The sequence below is a fragment of the Euphorbia lathyris genome, chromosome 2, assembly GCF_963576675.1.
Source record: "Euphorbia lathyris chromosome 2, ddEupLath1.1, whole genome shotgun sequence".
Taxonomy (NCBI): domain Eukaryota; kingdom Viridiplantae; phylum Streptophyta; class Magnoliopsida; order Malpighiales; family Euphorbiaceae; genus Euphorbia; species Euphorbia lathyris.
Window position 1 is genome coordinate 89608768 of NC_088911.1, and position 13264 is coordinate 89622031.

The following is a 13264-nucleotide window of genomic DNA, read 5'->3' on the forward strand; positions in this document are numbered from 1 at the left end:
TCCTCTTTTACGCTCAAATGTGATGAACTGAGTTTCATCACCAGTCATATGCCTCGAGCATGCGCTATCAATATACCACATCTTTGACTTCTCATCACATCTCAGGCTTACCTGCAATGTAACTAGTTACTCTTAGGTACCCAATTCTTTTTGGGTCCTTGCTTGTTAGGTTCAACAGGTAAAGCATCATATTTTATTTTATGGCGACATACTTGAACAGTATGGCCATTCTTTCCACAGAAGTCACAGCTGACCTTCCGTTTAGGATTTCTCACTGACTGGTCAGCACCCCAGTGCTAAGCGTGCCAGCACACCTTTGTGGTGTGTCCTTTCTTCCCACAGAAGTCACACTGGACTTTCCGTTGAGAATTCCATCTCTGCTGACCAATATCTCGGTACTGAGTATTCAGAGGAATGTTTCTTTTGTTTAGAACCTTTAGTTGGTTCTGGATAGTTGTGACGTCCTTTCTCAGTTTCTTAGAATCTTATTGGACTTCAGAGACAGACTTATGTATGATCTCCATGTTATCATGCAAAGTTGAGTTGTCCTGAAGAAGGAATCTGAGGTCACTCAGCTTGACCTCTTCAACCTCGTCACAACGCCTGCTGAGTGCTCTAACTTTCTTATTACACTTTTTGACAAGTGTGTAGAGATCACTCAGGGCATTAGCCATTTCATTTCTGAGCAGGGGTAGTGATATTACCTCATTTGATTGCTCCTCGTCATCAGATGCGATGGAGGGGTTACCATGCTCAGAGATGCACGGCTCAGCAAGTTCGTCAGCCATGAAACAGATCTTTGCTGACTCAGTGGCATCAGCTTCTGATGATGAAGACTCATCACTGTCGCTCCATGTTGCCACCATTGCCTTTTTTCCGTTCTTCCTTTCTTTCCTCAGTATGGGGCAGCTTGACTTGATATGGCCAGTTTGATGACATTCAAAGCATGTAATGGGCTTTGAGTTGTCCTTCTTGTATTTGCTGTCGCTGGACTCAGCTTTATACTTATCAAACTTTCTATAAGGCTTTTTAGAATATTTGTCATTCTTTCTGAACAACCTTTTCATCTTTCTAGTGAACATAGCCATCTCCTCATCATCTGTTGAGCTCCCATCAGTGGAGTCAGCTTTCATGACAAGAGATTTTTGCTTCTTGTCTTCAGACTTTTCCTTCACCTCGAAATTCTTCATTGAGATCTCATGGGTCAGCAATGAGCCGATGAGTTCATCATATTTGTAGGTGGTTAAGTCTTGAGCTTCCTCAACAGCAGTCTTCTTTGCTTGCCAGTTTTTAGGAAGACTCCTAAGAATCTTCTTGACTTGTTCTTCCTCAGTGAAGATCTTCCCAAGTCTCTTGAGCTCATTGATGATGTTTGTAAACCTTGCATTGAGCTCATTGATGATGTTTATAAACCTTGCATTCATTTCGAACAGCTCGTACAGTCTCATCTGCTGGTTCACCTTGGACTCCTTCACTTTGTTGGTTCCTTCATAGGTGACCTCCAGCTTCTTCCAGATCTCTTGCGCTGACTCACAACCTGATATCTTATTATATTCTGCAGCATCAAGCGCACAGTGAAGCATATTTATAGCCGAAGCGTGATTTTGTAGCTTCTTGAGATCATCCTCTGTCCATTTTGCCTCAGCTTTGACAACTGTTTGGCCAGCCACAACTTCAACAGGAACAAACGGGCCTTGGACTATTGAAAGCCATGCACTCATGTTTGTTGCCTGAATAAAGTTTTTCATCCTATTCTTCCAGAAGGTGTAGTTAGACCCGAAGAATAGGGGAGGCCGAGTAATGGACAGCCCCTCAGGTAAGATCTGAGTTGTCTGGTTTCCTGGGAGAAACCGAGTGCTGTTTTCAGCCATAGTGGGGATCAGCTCAAGGTAGTTAAACCTTTCACAGTGAGCTTTTAATCTTTGATACCACTTGTTGGTCCCTGAACTATTTAAAATTTAAGTACGTTAAGGCTGACTTCTTTTTCTTTGAAAAAGGATTACACAGCGCGCTGAGTAAATAAGACACTAGCTTAGTCAACTGGTGACTAAGTCAGCTTCTTTCGTTAAGTCAGGAGATAGCACTTTGAGTCTATTCCTGAACTCAAATACTCAATACACACAACTCAGCGTGACCTCTTTACTTGGTCAGTTTTGTTTAAGCAAGCAATATATATATTAAGGAGTTTAAGGTTAGAAAGATGTTACTCAGCAGATTTATCCAGGTTCGGCCTCTAAGCCTACGTCCTGTCCCCGGAACACGTTCCGAGCTTTCGAATTCTCTACTGAGCTCTTTAACGGTAGAGCATCAAACCTTTTACAACTTAGAAGCTGAGTATAACAAGAGTACCTTCCTCTATACCTCTACTCACTCCTAATCTCTCGCTGAGTACTATAACCGAGTACTCAGCCTCTCCTTTCTAATCTCTAGAAATGATAAAGATTTGTCCTAAACAACAATTGCTAAGACACCTTAGATGATTGAATAATCACTCTAGACTTTTACACGAAAGATATAGAATTTGGTGTAAGTATTTGCTTTGCTTTTCTTCACAGAACTTTGAGTAGAATTTTGGTCAGCGTAATGGCTTGATAATGTTCTGTGTTCTTGAAATGAAGCAACTGAAGGGCACTATTTATAGAGACGTCTGAGACATCAGTCATTTCGAATTTCGAAATAACCGTTGGAGGGAAACGGCTTCCTGTCGTTGTCACTCAGTCTTGCTCAGAGCTCTCGGCCAATCAGATTTGAGTATCTTCTGTCCTCGGTCATCTTTTAGTCAGTTCGGCAAAATGTCTCTCCATTTATGGTAAGGTCAACTAGACAGCGTCCTGTGTCTTCTGAACTTTACCCAAAGTGGAAACACTTTGTCTGGAAGTTGTTCTTGCTCAGCTGCTGTCTTGTACTCTTTGTCGATTCAACTCAGCAGCTTCATTCCGAAGTTGTTCAACGAAGGTCTTCTAGATCCTTCTTCCGCTGAGCTGCGTTTTGTACATAACGACAGCGTTTTGCATACGCGGGCCGAGTTGTCTTGATCTGTTTGACTTGGGCTTTGCCTTCCGTATTGGGCTTTAAGCCTTTTAGTCTTTATGTCTTATAAACAATTTAACTCAACATTGAACAAACACATTAGTATAATAAATCAAAGCATTTAAACTTAGTGTGTTTAGAATATATTTAATTTTACTTAAATAATTTTGTCAAATCAAAATCATGTGGAAAGGTGTTTCAACAAAAACTGTGCAGAATTCTTCGCTGTCTCATATGAGATTCTGAAAATCTCAGATGAGATTCTGAAAATCTCAGTCGCGATAGGGGGTGCAAGGGCGAGTTGAAGACTTCGAAATTTTGGAGTTTGGTGACCGTACGTCGCGACTGAGATTCTGAAAATCTCAGTCACGACAGGGACTTTTCTCCCCGTCTCTCGACTGCTTCTTGTCCTCCTTGAGCGTTCTTCTGACTGATACGTATTCTTGGTACGTTTTTAGGTTTTTCCTCGATTTTAGCTCCGTTTTGACTCCATTTTAGCTCCTATTTGGATTTAACCAAATAATTAAGTACCTTGCATCAAAGAAGTAAATAAAGACGTAAAAGTATTCTAATGAATATAATTAGCACGATTTCAATGTAAATTTAACGTATTTATATATGATATTTTAGGTATATTTTGGGCTTAACAGTTAGACAAACAATTACGTATGTCTTAAAAATATTAGATTCTTAAGAAAACCATAATTCTGTCTTAAGAATGTTAGACAAACAATTACGTCTGTCTTAAGAATGTTAGATGTGATAAACCAAAAATCAATTCGAACACAGAAAAACATATGAATAATAAAACCAGAAATTAAAAGGAAAGAGTTAGACAAATCCGAGGCCTGTATTAGCAGTTTCCTTAAAACGATGTCGTCGCTATTGACGACAGTCTCCTAGGATACAACAGATTACGCAAGCGAACTCAAACTGTGTGTAGGCTCGTTATCACCGGAGTAGGAAAACAAGACGCTATGAACAGACAGAGAACATAAACATTCAGAGAATATTTATTTTTATCAATAGTATAGACATTAGTCACTGAATTTGATAATTCCATTCTATATAAATAGAACTCAAATGATATGTCTTTTCACGAACGAACACGATTGTACACGGACAGACACGCATGTTCACATACGAACACGACTGTTCACGAAAGGAGATGTTTGTTAGTATTTAAATTAATATATAATTTTATTCAAAATTTTCCAACAACCTATTCCTAATGAGACTAAAATTGTCTTCCTTCTAACAACTAAAGTAATACAAGTTGATGAGATTGTTGCAAAATTGTTGTACAAAAGTTTGAGTTTATTACTTTTAAAAAGCTTATTGATAGATGTCAAAACCATTTAGTTCTAACTGCTGAGATATTTCAAATATAGTTTTAAAATTTAATTCAGTTTAAAAGTAAATATTAATTTTAATTGATCTTACAATATTAATTTTATAGATGCTATTGGAAGAATCACATCAATAAGTTCAATCACGAAATTGCTGTTAATGAAAAGAAACAAAAGATAGTCGATTTCGATGTGATGAATTATGAATACTATCTATAGTTAAATTTTTGACAATTTAATTTAACTTTTCTTATTTTTATAAAAATAAATATATATTTATACTTTGCTTAATTATAGAAAAAATTAGAGGAAACGTAGCCATAGATTTTGATGGAAATAATATATAATTAAAAAAAAATATTAAAAATGTTAATTTTTTATACAAAAATTTAGTCAATCCGTACAACGCGCGGGAACTTCTATTCCATAACTAAGAATATTATTATTTTGCGAATTAACTATTTTCTCAAAGTCCGTATTTAGGCTAAAAATTAATTGGGACGAGGTTGAAAAAGAAAAAAAGAAAGAATTGAATTATGTAGTATGTGGTTGCACTCTCCTCTGCTCTGACTTTATATACCTAAACATAAAAAGTACTTGGAGGTTCATATACAACCAAATATTTTTTCATCGTTATGGAAAACAGAAACACTTTAGCTGATGTATTCTTCTAATAATTAATAGATATAGCTGACCAAACCCTATATTTCTTTTCTCTTTTCAATTATAACCAAAAACAGTACAATACTCCACATGCATACCCTCAATTCATACAATTAATGTCCACCAAAATCTTATTAACTTGTCCTCTCTTTGATTTATGCTTCTCACATGCTCCCTCTCTGTTTTTCTTTTTTAAATAAATAACTAAAATAGTCTGCTAATTATATTCTTAATTTGCATTTATTTACCTATACAATAATAATAATTAGAGTTTGTTTAGTTAAATTTTGATCTGAATCAAAACATTTGAAATTAGTACACAAATTAAAATAAATAAATTTCCCTTTGAAGTCAAAGTGATTAAAAACATCAATTTTGGGGGAAATATGTAAGGTTGCGTATAGAATGAGGAATTCCTGAAATGCAGAAACACAAATAGATATGCTTTTGATAAAGCAGATCCATATCCATTGAAACGATTTTTAATCTTCCAAATTAGTGAAATATTAGAGGCAACTTTGTTATAAGATGACCCAATTCTGCATGCAGCTTTATGAAGATTTCACCTGACGGTTCTATTCTAGTTAAACTTGTTTATTAGCACAACATGTGCCAGGTTTAATCGACTTGCACCAAAAAATATATAATTCAGTCACTCTTCTATGAATTTAAAAGGTCGTGGAACAAATCCCAAACATAACATATGTATAAACTAGTCTTAAAAATACATAGCATAAGGGTTCAAACATAGTTATATCGGGTTACCTGTTTGAATCGCAAATTAATATTGAGTATGTAGCGGAAGAACTCAAACAACGAACTTGTATTATCGGTCACACTGTTTCCACACCAAAATTATTTGGGAGGAAGAATGATCAATTCACGATCTAAGAACGAAATCTCCTTAGAGTGTGTGTGTGAGGCGCCGATTTTAAAGAGAGAGGGAGAAAAGATCTTTCTCTTAATTCTCATGTTTTATGTCTAACCTAAATCCTTCTATATGGGCTAAGACTTCCTTATGCCATAAAAATTGGAAAATATTAATCTTAGGTCAACTAGTGATATAGGACAAATAAAATAAAGCCGGAACAAAGGCCTGAAAAATCATCTTATTGGGCTAAAGCAAGGGCCCATATCGCAAAGAGCCGAGGAGAAGAATTGGAGCGGTTAATTAGACAACTTCAAGGGCATCTAGTTTCACATTTGGACCAACGGGCTTCGAGACCACACTCTTAATCCCTAGCTCACACTAGAAATTGTGGAGTGGCATAAAGGGATCAGAGTCTGAAGCCAACCAATGGATACACATGAAAAGGCGTTTGGCCGAACCAATGAAGAGCTAACACATGTAAAGTGCATTACACTTTAGATATGTAATTATATATAAATAGCTTTGAAAATCATGCTCCAGGTACATTCACTATTCACAACTGTTTATTAATTGCTTTCGAGTTACTTCTAATTTCGGCTCTTCCCTGACCGTTTGTTGTGATTCAGGTCCTTGGAAAGTAGTTCAAAAATCATATTCAATATCGAAGACATCATTTGGTACAGTGAACGTGGACGGTCGTTGTGAAAATAGCCTATGTTCATAGTTCAGCCAGGTCTTCAAGCTGTTCCTATTCCTAGCACATCGGCCGCACCTAATCGTGGCTAGTGGATTCTAGCAATGATCCTCTGGAACGGTTGCATATTTCTCCAGCTATAGATCAAAGGATAGATGCCTGTTTAGGATCTTTAGACCACCATCAATGAAAGTTTATGGATGGCCTGACGAAGCAGTTGATATTATAATATTGGATCTGTGCAAGAGTCCATGAATATCCTCAGAGCGGAGCATGCAACTCTGATGGAGATTATCCAGATAGAGCTGAAGGAGGCAAGAGAACCTAGTAGAGATGGGGGGTAGCCATGGCTGAATGGCTTGTTCTATGGAACATCATGATGTCCGAACGTGTCCAAAGAAAAAAGGATTTTGAGAGGAGTCTTATCCACAAGTAATCCATGGGAGATCCAAGGAGAAACATGTCAATTCTCCATATTGAAGACACTATCGATCACCTTCACCAACCAAGTAGATTTCCAAGCCTGTAGGTTCAGGATCCCTCAAGCAGCGTCGAGGCGTTCGTCATGATTCCATTAAATCCTTGATTCGTCATAGGAAGCACATAGAAAGAGACTGGAAGTTTCTAGATCTCCAGATCAAAGAAACCGAAGACAGAAACCGAAGCTGAATGAGGAGGAGAGTTCCCTAGAGGAAGAAGGTCAGAATCATTGAATCATTCAGTGTTTTAGAATCATTGAATCCTTCGGTATTTTAGAATCATTCGGTTAGAATCATTAAATCATTCGGTGTTTTAGAACCATATTCTTTGAAGGTTAGAGCTATATACTCTATTTTTCAGAACCGAGATTTCAAACACCGAATGAGGGACTAATTTTTCTTTGAAGGTTTGTAAAGGTTAAGAACCCGTTGATTCGAGGAGAATGAGGGAGTAATTGATTTTGACTCTAAAGTTTAAGGGTCAACTGGATTTTATACCAAAAAAATTAGCACAAAAATGTAGATTTTGGATTCAATTAAGGCCCAAATATTAGGTAAGGGAAAACTTTTTTTTATCAAAAAATAAAATATTTTTAAGTGTTTCTTTATACCTTGAGAAAATATTTTCCTATCACTAACTGATATTGTATAAAATGTTATATTTATTTTCAACTAAAGCTTACATTATAATAAACAAAAAAAGGAAATAGGAAAATGTGGAAAACAAAATCTGAAAAACGAAAAACGCATAAAAAAATTTATTTTTAAGTTGTTTTATGTTTTTTTTTTCTCTTTTTCACGTTTTTTCCGATTTTTTTTTACAGTTTTTCTCATTTTTGTCAGATCCATCCAAAATAAAATCAAATATAACGGTGAAACATCCTCATTGATCCGAAGTAGTGTCTCACAAAAAAGAAAAATAAAAGAATGGAAAATTCAACAACAAAGTTTCTGCATAAATTTAGTTTGACCATCCCAGCCTATGTCATAACTCAAAAAATATATGGATCCAAATTAAATTCTTCCAAATTCTTTGGAAACTTAAGACATAGAAGCAATCTCAAATTAATATCCCAAGGACTGAACCCTAATGAAAATTTGTTAAAAATTTCTTGGAACTCACCAGATATGTAAAACGACATATTTTACGTCCTAAATCCAAATCCAAACTAGGTGATTGTACCATAACTTTTACGTCCTCAATCCAAATCCAAACTAGGTGAACCCATTTGAAACTTAATAGAAAGTGGTTGCTAATTCTAGGAACATATAGAAAGTTGCAACGATGTATCGTTGCTCTATCTATATATACAAGAACTTCAAGATGAAGGGTTAAGAATTTAAGAACATGTGCATTTCCTCAGAAACGTTAAAGAACAAATTTCGAGCTACAGTTGATAAATGGTTCTAAAGTAGTATACAAATCAAGAACAAACACACCTCTACGAGTTGCAACGATGTTGTTGCTCCTATCTGTAGATACAAGAACTTCCAAGATTTAAGGGCTAGCTAGCATTCTTAAATCTACAGTTTATACTGGTACTCAACCACAAATATATTTTTCTTATTTGTGGTTCTGACTCCTGAACATTTGTTCATATAGGGCATAAATATACTTTTCTTTTCTGCCTCTGGCATTGTAAATCAAATTTCTCCTACCATTCACAACCAGGAAATAAATGCATGGTATGTGCATAATTGAAGATCAATGAAAATTCTTTACTGGTACATGTAATAAGGCTCAACTAATCAAATGTAATACTGATACAAAACAAAACAAAAAAACAAGTCTTTTACTATTTGCACGTATTGAAACACCACAAAATTCACATAAGAGAAGGAAAAAATCAATGACAATGAATCTCTGGCACAAGATCATGCAACTAGAGCTTAGAGGAAACAGCAATTCTATACATGGATGATTATAAGACTTGAAATTAGAGGCTCATTTATAGGTTCCCATACCGACTCCCATTTCTCCACCGTATGCCTGGAAACCATTTCTGGCCTTGGAATAGGAAATATAGTAAAATTCAGAAACTATAGCAGTGAATAATGTAAAAGCTGCTCCTGCCCCAAAAACTCCCTTCCTTAATGTCTGGCAATCAGGAGGACTCTCGCTGAAAACAGTCCTGTATTTTGTGTGATAAGCATTCCTCACCGATCCAGCCAACAAGCATACCTCGGCAATGAAGAAAAACACCCTGATGGACACAATTGCAGAAGCTCACAATGAGATACAATTCTGATTGACTTGTAATTAAGGTTGTTAAGAGGCAAGAAAACGTACCAGCAGGTAATGAAGAGCATAACTGCACAAGCTCTTGAACCTCCTGGATTCAAAGGCTTGCCACAGCAGAAACACTGACTTGCTACCATAATAATGACTTGGCTAGCCATGAGAAATAAAAATGCACCCACACCATACCCAGTTGCTATGTCTGAATCATAGACACAGTAATTGTAATCTACTTCAGTATCCTGCTTGATTACAGCCTGCAACATGAAATTTTATTTATCAATTGGTAATTGATAAAGAACCAAGCTTATATGTGCACTTCATACACAATTCAAAGTTACTGCTTTGTCTAATAGTTACAGAGAATAACTCTTTCATCAATTGAACGAATTAGTATTACTGTTAGGCGAATAACTCACTACTTTACTGCCCACCATAGGCACCATTTTTCTATTTAAAAAGTGTAATCTACTAGGAAGAAGTCATTGACTTCTAATACATTGCTATTACTATTATTTATTAATATTTTCCATGTGGTTGTCGGCAGGATTATAATAATAATGCCTTTGTTTGGCATAATAAGTACCAATTATAAATAAAAACACAGAGTAGCATCATCTGGGGACCCAAGTTTAAAATATGCCTTAAACTTTGTCAAGAACAACTGTAATTGGCATGTGTGAGATGGGAATGTTGCAGGCTGTGGGTTTAGTGTAAAGGCTCAACTAATATCTTCTTTGATTCTATATTAATTATAGTCAGAATGTTAGCTTCTATGTACTAGCCATTACCTGATTAAAGAAAATACTAATATTTTATTCACTAATTAACAAACATTCATCATCTCATGGAAAAAAGTGCTAATTGCAATGATCAGATTGAAAAGAAAGTCTGCTAGAACATGTTTCCTAACACTTCTCCTATCATTGTTAGTTTCTACTCACAGCTATTTGTTTGAGAAAATAGCAGATCTATGAGTTTTGATTACTTGATAATAAGAACAAGCAGCATATATATAAGAGTTACTTTAAGATCTCATTTCATTTCTAAGACAACATCAATAATTTTCATCATAAATTGAGATCGGGATTGCCGATTCCATATTGATACCACTATCACTTTTCTAGATAAGAAAATCCCAGAAAGATGCACGAAACTTGTTCAATCAGGCATTGCAACCCCCAAGAATGCTCGTTATTCAGTTCTAAAGAGAAATTCCCAAATTCATATTTCAATTCGTTTAAATTCGGTTACGATTTCTCAGCCTAGAAATAGAAGACAGTAGCATGAACAATTTTCGAAGAAGCCAAACAAAAAGGTATATTGAAGAAAACAGAATATGAAGCTTAGAGTAGAAGTGTGTGTAAATGAGAGGAAGAGTGAAAAGAATGTACTTACAGTGCTTCTTCTCTGCTCAGCAGCAACAGCCAAACCGAAGGCAACGAGATCTAAGATAAAGACTGAAATGAGTAGCAGTTTTGATGCCATTGTTAGTAATTAAGCTTGTTTACAGCCCAGAGAGAAGTCCAACTGCTGATACGGAAGAGAAAGTGTGAAATTATAAGGAAATGGTGTAAAGAGGAAGTAAGAATTTACCTAGAGAAAAAGACTGTTCAGCTGTCTGAAAAAGGGTATTTTACCTTCCATGTCAAATATAAATACAATATTAATTACCTATTTATGGGATGGGGATGGTATTATTGCTTAAAGGACAAGGTACAACCGTCTTCTTTTCAACTAGGTGAAGTTATCGTTGCAAACAAGGCTCTACATTCTAATGTAATCTCATTTTGGGATTTCTTTGTAGAAAATCTACTAGCTGTACATTCATTGTACCGATTCGATTCATTGTACCTTAGAAACATGATTCTCTTTTTTCATTAGTTGGGTTCATTGCACCTGGTACATCATAGAAGTTCTCGTGTCATTTGTACGGGATTTCTCGTTCCTGTTTTCCGTCCAATGGAAATTTTCCGTCCGAAACTTTTCTCCCCATCTCTCCCCATTCTCCGATTTCTTTAAAAATGAAAACTAAATATATACTATAAATTATATAAAAATTACATAAACTTCATGCAACATTTCAAATTTTAAGAGAAATATAAGAAAGATTTTAATAACAACACACTCTCTAACACTTGACATATAAAAATAAAAATAATAAATAAGAATAAATAGAAATTTTTCCCGAAAGTCAACCGGGATTCCCATGGGGACATATAGGAAATCTATCCTCATCTCTAATTTTGGGGATAAAAAATCTTCATGCCCGTCCCACGAAAATTCTTATTAGGGATTCTCTATTTCTGACAGGACGAATTCTCGACGGGGACAAAGGGTTTGTATGGAATTTGATAGCTACTCGTAATGTTTTATTATTTCAAAAAACTTCAAATGGTGTCAATAAAAATGGGGAGTATTTGGTGAAATCCGGTTGTAAAGTTGTTTATGGAGTTTTAAGAGCTTCTTCTAGCCTGATAGCTTCTTCCATGGGTACTGATATTTTTTGTGGGATTCTCTATGGAAGTTTAAATGTCCTTCGAATTTATTCACATAGTGTAGAATGCAGCTAAGAAGGCCTTGCCTTGTCATGAAAATCTCATAAGGAAATCAATTAATTTGATTCGGTCATTGTTGTTTTTGTGGTTATCATGTTGAAACTTTAATACACATTTTTAAAGATTGCCCATGAACAAGATTATACTGGAGAAAGGCGATCTGTTATATCCCATGTATAAAATTGCAGGTTTGAATTCTCTATAGTGGTTTGCTGCTGTGTTGAAATTATTGCTAAATGAGGAGTTTGTGGTTTTGTTATAGTTTGATCCATTATATTTGGTTTGAGAGAAATCAATTAATTCATGGAAAACGGCGGCTTGGGGTAATAAAAACTGTGGTAGCGGTATGGAATTCGGTTAATTAGTTTGCTAAGTGGTCGGGTGGGCGGGTGCTAGGTGCGGGAAGGTGTGACTTAGCTATGTTTGTTGGGAGAGATGATTGTGAGGTTCCGTCAGCAGCAAATACGGGTGTAGAGGTGCAAAATTTATTTTTGCCAGAGGTAATTGCTGGTGCTGCAGGTACAGGTCTCCTGGGCTCGGAAGCAGGTGCTGCTTATTGTGGGAATGGTGTTACGATTAGGGAGTCTGGTTCTTCGTTGCTGGTTACTGGACCTACGAGTCGGCAAGCTAACGTATTGTGTACGCCGGAGTGGTGCTTCTCGGTTGGGATCAATTTCTGATTGTAGAGTATTGTTGCCTCATCATTCACGTTCTTATAAAATTAACTATGACGATGCTTTCTCGGTAAGAACATATGCTACCTCTTTTGGAATGGTTGTTAGGGACTGCAATGGATACGTTTCTATGTCTGGTGGGGGCCAATTGGTTCAACAATTTCGGTTCTACACGCGAAGCTATTGTTTACCGGTCTTCGTCGGGTAACTGGATGAGGGCTTTTGCCTTCTCATTGGAATGCTCCTTTGCTTACCTCGCGGAATTAACGGCGGCAATTCATACGATTTCTTTGGCAGTCGATAGAGGTTGGCATCGATTATGGTTGGAGTGTGACTCGATGTATGTAGTGCATGTTTTCCGCTCCAGAACGTGTTCCGTTCCTTTGCAGGTCAGACAGGATTGGTTACTTGTCTAGCTCGGATGGATTCTTTACACTTGGTGGTTTCTCATGTTTATCGCGATTCGTGAAGGTAATGCCGTGGGGACGCTTTGGCTAACTTTGGTCGACTTGTGACGGGTTCTCATTGGTGGGAATCGGTTCCTGCTTTTTGTAGTTCTGTGTATTTTAAGGACATTCGGGGAAGCATTACTTATCGCTTTTTCTGATCTCTTGTTTTTTTTCTTTTTTGCTTCCTTGTACTATTCTTTTCTTTTTTGCCGTTGTGCGTTTAATAAATGGGTTCGGGGTTTAGCTCGGGGGTGCCAG

The 13264-nt window shown here is 36.5% G+C and overlaps 1 protein-coding gene across 1 annotated transcript; it reads right to left on the reverse strand.

Annotated features, from left to right (window-relative positions):
• Positions 1 to 8784: 8784 nt before the first annotated feature.
• On the reverse strand, positions 8785 to 10892 carry LOC136218895 (uncharacterized). Its single transcript, XM_066006061.1, has 3 exons — positions 10724 to 10892; positions 9377 to 9582; positions 8785 to 9290 (listed from the first exon to the last, which is right to left on the reverse strand). The coding sequence occupies exons 1-3, from the start codon at positions 10811 to 10813 to the stop codon at positions 9032 to 9034; spliced, it is 555 nt and encodes a 184-aa protein (XP_065862133.1). The 5' UTR covers positions 10814 to 10892; the 3' UTR covers positions 8785 to 9031.
• Between the last annotated feature and the right edge of the window lie 2372 nt (positions 10893 to 13264).

Excerpts from the sequence above, each read along its gene's own strand:
- LOC136218895 (XM_066006061.1), bottom strand. The coding sequence starts at position 10,813 with ATGGCATCAAAACTGCTACTCATTTCAGTCTTTATCTTAGATCTCGTT. Across the intron at positions 9,583-10,723 it reads CTGAGCAGAGAAGAAGCACT|GCTGTAATCAAGCAGGATAC; the intron begins GTAAGTACATTC and ends TTCATGTTGCAG. Across the intron at positions 9,291-9,376 it reads ATGCTCTTCATTACCTGCTG|GGTGTTTTTCTTCATTGCCG; the intron begins GTACGTTTTCTT and ends TGTGTCCATCAG.